The sequence below is a fragment of the Lipotes vexillifer genome, unplaced genomic scaffold (genome assembly GCF_000442215.2).
Source record: "Lipotes vexillifer unplaced genomic scaffold, Lipotes_vexillifer_v1.1 scaffold299, whole genome shotgun sequence".
In the NCBI taxonomy this organism is placed as follows: domain Eukaryota; kingdom Metazoa; phylum Chordata; class Mammalia; order Artiodactyla; family Lipotidae; genus Lipotes; species Lipotes vexillifer.
In genome coordinates, this window is record NW_006784347.1 from 1,710,111 (window position 1) to 1,719,340 (window position 9,230).

Sequence of the window (9,230 nt, forward strand, 5' to 3'; positions counted from 1 at the left end):
ACACACACACACACACACACACACACACACACACACACACACACACACACCCCACGCCATACACAAGACATTGAAAGGGAGGCTTGCTGCATCCCTGCCCCCTGGTAGCTACTTTAAACTTGGGAGAGTTAGAAATTTTCCAAACCCTTTGTTTTATGTACCAACGAGGTGATTCTTATGGTTCCTAACAAGTGTCTAACCCAGTCAAGTTCTTTCTTTTTCCCCAGCTTGACTGACATATAATTGACATACAACATTGTGTAAGTTTAATGTATACAATGTGATGGTTGCCAGTCAAATTCTTAAGCTACTCTTGTGTTCTGACCCAAGAACTAAAGTTGTTTTTTTTTTCCTGAACTATTAGAAATGTGAACTTGGAAAAGAGGGAAAATCACTTTGATTTAAAGAGCAAGAGACAAACTTCTCAGTCAAGTAAACAGTCAAACCCATCAATACTTGTAACTTATCCATTCGGAACTTGGAAATGACCCTCACCTCAGATAGGATGAAGCCTCTGCCCTTCTGTGAGAACAGGATGGAAATGCCTATGTTAAGAGTTCCAAAAAATAAAATGAAAAATACACATAAGACAAGGCCTAGATACATCTAGTTTAAGATCTTCTAAAATTGCCACATTTTCCTTCATAAGCCCTTTCTATCCTTGAGGAAGGAAAAGATTACTTTGAAGGTTTATCTCAGTGGAAATTACAGGTAGTTTTAGTTTTGCATGAGTCAGTTGTGGATAAATTTGGCCAAGCTCAAAGACAAAATGCCTTAATTTGCACTTAAATGAAAAAAATCACAAGTGACCATTTGATTTGACTTTCAATTGCTTCCCTGATTAGATACGAACATTTGCAAACTGAAATATTATCTGCACCTGCCATGTATTATATTCCTCTGATTTGTCATTGGAGTAGGTGGCCACAGCAAAGGAAGGACCTGCTGACTACCACATCTGTTTTTCAAGTCTGTGTGGGGAAAAAGGTCTCCATACTCTTTCTTTAAAAGCATAACTTCTGCCATTTTCTAACAGTGTTTACCATCTTCCCTGCCCTCATCCATTTAAAACACTGAGTGTACACATTTGAGATCCCTGGTTAAGAAACAAATACATATTTGTTCAAATATGAACTTAGTAGAAAGTATATTGACAAATTCATCTTACTGCTATTGAAATAGTACTCAGAGGATGAAATAAGCACTCTTAGAATCCTCTGTATCAGAGATCATAAACAATGGACAGTAGCACAGAAGGAAGAATGTTTATGTTTCTTCCTGCTGTGTGTCCTTTATCCTCGCTATAGCTGTTCTTTATCTGTGACTCCATTATCCTGTATTCAGAAGAAATGAGCCGTTGTCACACTTCTCTCATCTTTAAGACTATTACTTTGAACAGTTTTGACCCTCCTATGAAAATGGTCACACATGTACTAGAAATTTCTGTCCCAACTGATGAAAAAAAAGAAAACTGGCCCAAGGCTCTTAGACTGCAATTTCTTTTTTTTCTTTTTTTTTTTTACATTTTTTAATATATTTTTATTGTAAATACTCCCTCAAAAGCAATCCAGGACACTGTCATTTAAGAAATCAACAAAATTAAGACTGCAATTTCTGACTGGTTCTCTGAGTTTAAGGGCCCAGGAGTAGAAATTGGCCAGAGGTGGTTCCTAGCTAACTCTAAAAGACCGTAGTCTGCAAAGACCCTTCTCTCTGCATTCTTACCCGTGCACATACCAGTAAAAGGTTTGTAGCTGGGACGAGGTACCAAAAAAGAGAGGGATTAAAAGCAGAGAAGACAGTCTGGGTAGGAAACATGAAATCAAGTAAGTTTGGTCAAAGGTGATTTTTTCAATAAAATTATTATAATTGTCTCCATATATGTAAGCCCTTTGATTTTTCTTTGAAAATTTCCTTCATGGCAGAAGTAGCCAAAGTCATCATTCTTGGAGGTAAAGTAGCAATTACATTCATCAAACAGTTCTGCTGCCCTGCTTACCCTAGAGGGCTGGAGAAGGCAAGACCCCCTGTCCTCATTCTGTGCTCTCTGCCCTTAGCCCTGACAGCTGCAGCCGGAAGGGGCAAACTGGAGGTGTGTCGTCTACTCCTGGAACAGGGGGCAGCAGTGGCCCAGCCAAACCGCCGAGGGGCAGTGCCCTTATTCAGCACTGTTCGCCAAGGCCACTGGCAGGTAAGCAGGTAGCTACTCCCAGTGCCCCAGGCAGGGGTGAGTTCTGGGTGGGAACTTCTTTTTTTTTTTTAACATCTTTATTGGAGTATAATTGCTTTACAATGGTGTGTTAGTTTCTGCTTTATAACAAAGTGAATCAGTTATACATATACATATATCCCCATATCTCCTCCCTCTTGCATCTCCCTTCCTCCCACCCTCCCTATCCCACCCCTCTAGGTGGTCACAAGCGACCTAGCTGATCTCCCTGTGCTATGCGGCAGCTTCCCACTAGCTATCTATTTTACGTTTGGTTGTGTATATATGTCCATGCCACTCTCTCACTTTGTCACAGCTTACCCTTGCCCCTCCCCATATCCTCAAGTCCATGCTCTAGTAGGTCTGTGTCTTTATTCCCATCTTACCCCTAGGTTCTTCATGACCATTTTTTTTTTTTAAGATTCCATATATATGCGTTAGCATACGGTATTTGTTTTTCTCTTTCTGACTTACTCCACTCTGTATGACAGACTCTAGGTCCATCCGCCTCACTACAAATAACTCAATTTCGTTTCTTTTTATGGCTAATATTCCATTGTATATATGTGCCACATCTTCTTTACCCATTCATCTGTTGATGGACACTTAGGTTGCTTCCATGTCCTGGCTATTGTAAATAGAGCTGCAATGAACATTTTGGTACATGACTCTTTTTGAATTATGGTTTTCTCAGGGTATATGCCCAGTAGTGGGATTGCTGGGTCGTATGGTAGTTCTATTTTTAGTTTTTTAAGGAACCTCCATACTGTTCTCCATAGTGGCTATATCAATTTCCATTCAGGGGTGGGAACTTCTCAAGCAGAGAGCAAAAAAAAATCACAAAATTTGGGTTATCCAGCAGTCACTGGGTTTGAAGACTTGGGCCTCTGTTATTAATATTCTGGTTAATTGAGAATACGTCAGAAAATTAACATTCATACATTCTGTATAATACAGATCATTCCTGATGATCTGTATCGTATAGAAGGGCTAGCTACTTTTGGCCTGGTGGTGCAGCGACCTCCTTCTCACACTTCACAACATCCCCAGGGTCTCTGGAAGCTTCAAACCTCAACAGATCCCTGCTAACCACTTACAGCAGGTGTGCCTCAGACTTGTAAAAAGAAAATGTGGTGTATGTAAATTCTAGTTATGTGATCTTTCCAGATGTTTGGATTCTGGATAAATGCTAATTTATATATTTAGGATGGAAAAAAAAGTATATTGGTTATAATCTTTGAAAATGTTTAAGTAGGAAAAAAGTCCTAGGAGCCAAACAGTGCTAAAGAGTTATCAGAGGCTGTATTCTGTATTTACTGTATTCTGTTCAGTTGTAAATATTCACTGCAGGCAGGTTTGCAACCCCTGGAGGCCAGTAAAATGGCACTGACATAGGTGTTGGTGCTTCCATCACGAGGTTGTTTAGTCTACATCTTGGCCTTTGTTATCTTGAATTCTTTTTTACTGAGTGGCTGAGTCGGACATTTAGAGTTGAGTTCTTCTCATTTGGCTGTCCCTGAGACAGTCAGAGATCAAATCCCATGGTACTAGACCACGCAGGGGGTTCTTGCAGTGGAAAGTTTCTTTAGAGGTGACTCGCAGGGAGTTCTCACAGTGTGGGGGAGGGCGTGCGTGTGTCTGCTCAGCAGTGCTTCCTGGCTGATTGGTCCCTGCTTCTCTGCACCTGCAGATTGTTGATCTTTTACTCACCCATGGAGCTGATGTCAACATGGCAGACAAGCAGGGCCGTACTCCCCTGATGATGGCAGCTTCCGAAGGCCACCTGGGAACTGTGGACTTTCTCCTTGCTCAAGGTCAGTCCTACGATGCCAGAGCTCGATGATCAGTGCCCATAACAACCCAAGGGACTCATGATTTCCAGGGATGGATTCCAAGAGGAGTTGAGAATGGATATTCTTAAGCCAGTTGGTTAGAAAATGAAAGTCCGTCTCCTCTCTTCTCATATACAGTGGGACCCTTCTAATTCTGACATTGTCTATTTCTTTATGGCTTGAGGGGTTTTTGGTATCCTAATCAAATTTACATAATCTAAGCTCTTTAATCTCCCAACTTTGATTTTTTTTTAATGTACACTCAATAAATGTTCATCTTCCAGGGATCGTATTTTGACTTTATCAATTCTTTTGTAAGCCTGCACAACTAATATTTTTCTTGTATCCTAAGGAGGCAAATGGAAGTTGAAATGATTGTTGACCATGGGACCATATTTGAGGAATCAGGGTATTATTACCCTCCTATTGTAATAAATTCCTTTTGACATTTACCAACATTCATATATTCCTGGTGAATGGGAAATAAGTTAAAGGAGATTGTGGTCATACTATCCAAAGCATACCCTTCAATGGCTCCTACCTCAGTCATCTATACAGAATAATAGTGAGTGACAGGGGAACTCTAGAAAAGCTCCAGTCACTGGTGACTCTGCAGTACCATCTAGTAGAGCTTGAGCATTTGCATCAAGCAGGAGGTGGTGTGACTGTGACCAGCTCTTACTCCATTCCAACAAGCCTCCCCTATGAGTAAACGGGATCTTCTCATCTATAATTAATATCCACAAGTACACACACTTCAAGAAAAACAAGCTCCTGCAAATCATGCCCAGGCTGGAGCAGCTGAAGGGTAGTTGATTTAAGAAGAAGACAAGGTTTCTTCTAAGATTTCAAACTACAACTCAGTCAGAGACTTACTGGATCTTTAGCTCTCTCCTGCAAAGATTTGTTTCCACAACCTTAGACTCACAAAACTGGGTCAGAATCAGAGAACTGTTTTCCCCGTGTACAGAGTGGTTCTTGCTTCCCCAGTACAAGCCACCAAACAAATCTGGTTTCATGGTATCTATCCTTCTGCTAAGAGGGGGCTGGAGGAGCAAGGGAGATACGCCTATAGCTCCTCAGGATAAAACATGGCAGGAGTACATGTCCCAGAACAACCTGAGTCTACTGGAAAAGGTAGGACCCCTTCACCACCGATAAGCTGTAGATGACTGCACACAGTCTGCTCATCAGACACAGATCCCAGACATTTGTTCCCTTTACGCTGCAGGCATTCTGGTCTCTGGTCCTCGGTCTTTGTACCGTTTCACTCTTTCACACTTAAATCAGAGACTTCCTCTCAATCAACAAATCCTACCCAAGTTTATTTAGCCTACGTTACCCGCAAAACACTATGCTAGGAACTGAGTGAGTTTTTAAAATAAATACACTACAATCCATGTCTTCAAAGGGTCTATAATCTGGCAAGGAGGGGATAAAACAAAGATAAGGAACTACCTTAAAAAGCAGAGAATCCTAAGTACTCTGTTGATAAAGGTATTTGAGTTAGAACAGGACAGACTTTGAAATTTGAATAGGAAAAATGTTCTATATTCAGGGAGAGGACGTAATGTAAATGAAAGGTCAGAGAGGAGAAACAGTACACAGCAGGTTTGGGGAAATACGCAAGTTGTCCAGTGACGTACATGAGGACTGTTGGGAAATAAAATTGGAAATGTATGTGGAAAGGAATTGAAAAGGAGCAGATTAAAAGAGTTTGGACTTATCTGAAGGCAGTAGGGAGCCTTTCAAGATTTTTAAAAAGGGAATCAGTGCCAGAGTTGCACTTTAAAAAAAAAAAAGACAAATCACTTTGGCTGTAGTGTGAATAGTAGAGTTGATGAAGGGATTATAGTGGACCTGGGGATCAATTAGGAAGCCATTGTCATTGAGTAGATGAGAGGTAGTGCCGAATCCAGGTGCAGTAGCTGTTAGAACAGGAGGGCCAAGTGCAAAAAAGATTTTGGATATAAGGGTTGATTACATGCAGGTCGTAAGGATAGAAGAGTTGACGGTAACTCCAAAGTTCTAAAATGGATGTTTGGGAGAGCTGTGATTCTGTTAACTGCCCCGAGAAGATAAGAGAGAAGAGGAAGATTTCAAATTGAATTTTCGGAGGAAATTGAATATCCGGGTTTTTCTCATATGTATCTCCTTTTAATTTCTTAAATTCCAGCTTCCCTTATCTTTGTAAAATCAGTTTATCTGTAACATACATCCAGAACCTTCTTATCCTGCTTTTTCCACCCCTGAAGACTCTGTCCAGGAAATTTATAGATATTGCATCTGAGAAAACTCCTTAGATTCCGTCCCACATCCAGATTCATTCCATGTTAGAGTCAGTGTTTTAGTTGCAAACTACACCGTTGTGAAAAGATAACCCACTACATGGATGGCGCTCCTCAGGGTTAGAAGTATCGTACTTTCCAACCCTTCATCCTGTTACTGGAAGCCACAAAGTCTGGTTGTCTGACCTCTAGGAATACAGAGGTGATAGGCCATATATCTGCTGAGTAGCCCCAGAGCCTGGCTGTGGCAGGTCCTGAGCTTGATCTGACATCTGAATCCTGTCCAGCTGAGGAGGCAGCCTGGAAAATGTACTGTGTGTGCAGTAAGTTGATCTCTAATTTAGTTAGTGAGCATGTCATGCCAACTGTGTGGAAAGAGTCATCTTAGGTCTCTTCATAACTAGCAAGGGAACGACAGGCTCTTTGCCATCCAAGAGCTTACAGTCTAGGCTGAGAACCAAACGTATATTGAATTTTAGACTAATTACAAAAACAGTATGTCAAGTGTGCTTGCTCCTCACAGGTGAAAATAGAAATGTTGAAGGGTAGAAGATGCAGAATATAAAATAGGCTAAAAGAGTGGGGATGGGGTTGTTGAAGGCTGACTAGTTTAATTAAACTCCTGATTTCCTTCCTGGCCTGGGCTCAGTCTCTTCCCATGAGTCCGTTTCCCTCCCATTCTAAGGTGGGAGAAGGTGGCCTAGTACTATCATCAATTATAAACATGTTCTGAGCTCCTTATTTTATGAGAACCTCTCAAGGAGTTTATACCATTAGAAATCGAAGATTTTTGCCAAGTTCAGAAAACATGCACTGAGAATTTATTACGAATAAGTGGGATACATTAAAAAAAAGATTAATAACAGAATAAGATGACATATGTCAAGCAGGTTCAAGATGAGGTAACAGTGAATGCGAGAAGCTTTTTGGAGACAGGGAGGGGTTTTTTTTTGTTTTTGGGTTTTTTTTTTTTTTGCGGTACGCGGGCCTCTCACTGTTGTGGCCTCTCCCGTTGTGGAGCACAGGCTCCGGATGCACAGGCTCAGCGGCCATGGCTCACGGGCCCAGCCGCTCCGTGGCATGTGGGATCCTCCCGGACCGGGGCACGAACCCGCGTCCCCTGCATCAGGAGGTGGACTCTCAACCACTGCGCCACCAGGGAAGCCCCGACAGGGAGGTTTGAGATGGTTCCTAGAGAACAGGTAGAAGTGAGGTAAGTCATGGGGAGATAAAAGGTATCCACACATGGGGGCAGCATGACCGGAAGTGTGGATACAGGAGTACTTGTGGGAGATTCTAGAGGTGGTGAGCACATCCATTTTGGGCAAAGTTGAGGATTCTCACAGAGGAGTAATGAAACTTAAGGATAAACAGTAAGCTTGGGGAGAGATTATGCACAACCCAGGATAGGCTGCCCTGTCAAAGAACTGGACTCTTGTACTGACAGCTTGTGGGAGCAGTTTGGTTAAGTTTTATCAAAAGACAACTCACATCCCAGAAACATAAGCTGTGCTTTGGCCGAGCGTACACCTTAAATACCAGCTTTCCCTCCTGTGAATTTTCATGTTTTTCATGTTTCCTCAGCCCTGTATTATGCCTGCTCTTGTAGGTGCCTCCATTGCACTAATGGACAAAGAAGGATTAACAGCCCTCAGCTGGGCTTGTTTGAAGGGTCATCTCTCAGTAGTACGTTCTCTGGTGGATAATGGAGCTGCCACAGACCATGCTGACAAGAATGGCCGCACCCCACTGGATCTGGCGGCTTTCTATGGTGATGCTGAGGTGGTGAGTGCCTTTAACCAAGCCTCAGGGTGGTAAGAATAGGGAAGGTTCTCTATCCACAGTGTTATCTGGGGTTGATGATTCCTGATATAAAGTTCTCAGATCTGTACTTGCTCAAGGGCGGGAACATTGAAAACACTGTTAAAGACCAGGAGCATAGGTCTGGCCTGGAATACCATGACTGTCCAGGCTGGTTCAAACCAGTAGTTGAATAAAGGGCAGGCAGCAGCCAGAGCCCTGAGTGGAGCAGTGTGGCTGTTACACCCGGGTTAACTGCACTGCTTTGTCCGTGTCCTAGGTCCAGTTCCTGGTGGATCACGGGGCCATGATCGAGCACGTTGACTACAGCGGAATGCGCCCTTTGGACAGGGCAGTGGGGTGCCGGAACACTTCTGTTGTTGTCACTCTTCTGAAGAAAGGAGCCAAGATAGGTAGGAAAAAGGAAGAAGGTGCTGGCCATCTGTGCCCAGGGGCCAGACTGGTCCGGCGATCTGGCTGCCCTGGGTGTGTGGTGTGCGTGTATGTAGTTTCCCCTCTGCCCTGGCCCAGTTATTGTCCAAGTGAACAGAAAGACTCTTGGCCCAGAGAAAGCACCATCTGAGCCATGGTCTACACTACCCTGTGTCCAAAATCACACGGTTATCTGCCGTGCCCCGAGTAGCCTTAGCCAGGAGGCTGCTCTGACCTTAAGCACATCTCAGCGCTGATGCCTCGGTAGCAGCCCCGCCCTGTGAGCATCCTGGATCCCTGCACTGCCACAGCCTTCGCTTTCCCTTGCTCTGTATGTGCTTTGGACTCTCAAGTCCCTGCGGCTGCTGTCCCATCCGCTCCCTGTCCCTCAGACCTGTAGACAAGGGTTGGCTGATATGCTGGCTTTTTTGCTGCCTGCCTCTCACTGCTGCTTTTTCCTTCTTTTTTTTTTTTTTTTTTTTTTTTTCACCTTCATCCATTTTTTTTTCTTCTCCTACAACTTTTTGTTTTCTCCTTTCTTTGAAGGTTGTCAGACGTTACCGAGTCGCCCACGAGGTATATTTCACCGCTGTCAGCATCAGGCGTGGTCTGATGGCTTGGTCAGCTTTGCCTTCTCCTCTTTGATGTAGCCTGCATGAGTTCCCTACA

General features: G+C 43.2%; 1 protein-coding gene across 1 annotated transcript in view; it reads left to right on the forward strand.

Annotated features, from left to right (window-relative positions):
* Positions 1-9,230, forward strand: part of TANC2 (tetratricopeptide repeat, ankyrin repeat and coiled-coil containing 2) — a 323,861-nt gene that overhangs the window by 305,452 nt on the left and 9,179 nt on the right. The window contains exons 18-21 of the mRNA XM_007456751.1: positions 2,058-2,191; positions 3,900-4,023; positions 7,939-8,114; positions 8,410-8,542. Coding sequence (XP_007456813.1) covers positions 2,058-2,191; positions 3,900-4,023; positions 7,939-8,114; positions 8,410-8,542 — 567 coding nt within the window. The remainder of the gene's footprint in view (positions 1-2,057; positions 2,192-3,899; positions 4,024-7,938; positions 8,115-8,409; positions 8,543-9,230) is intronic.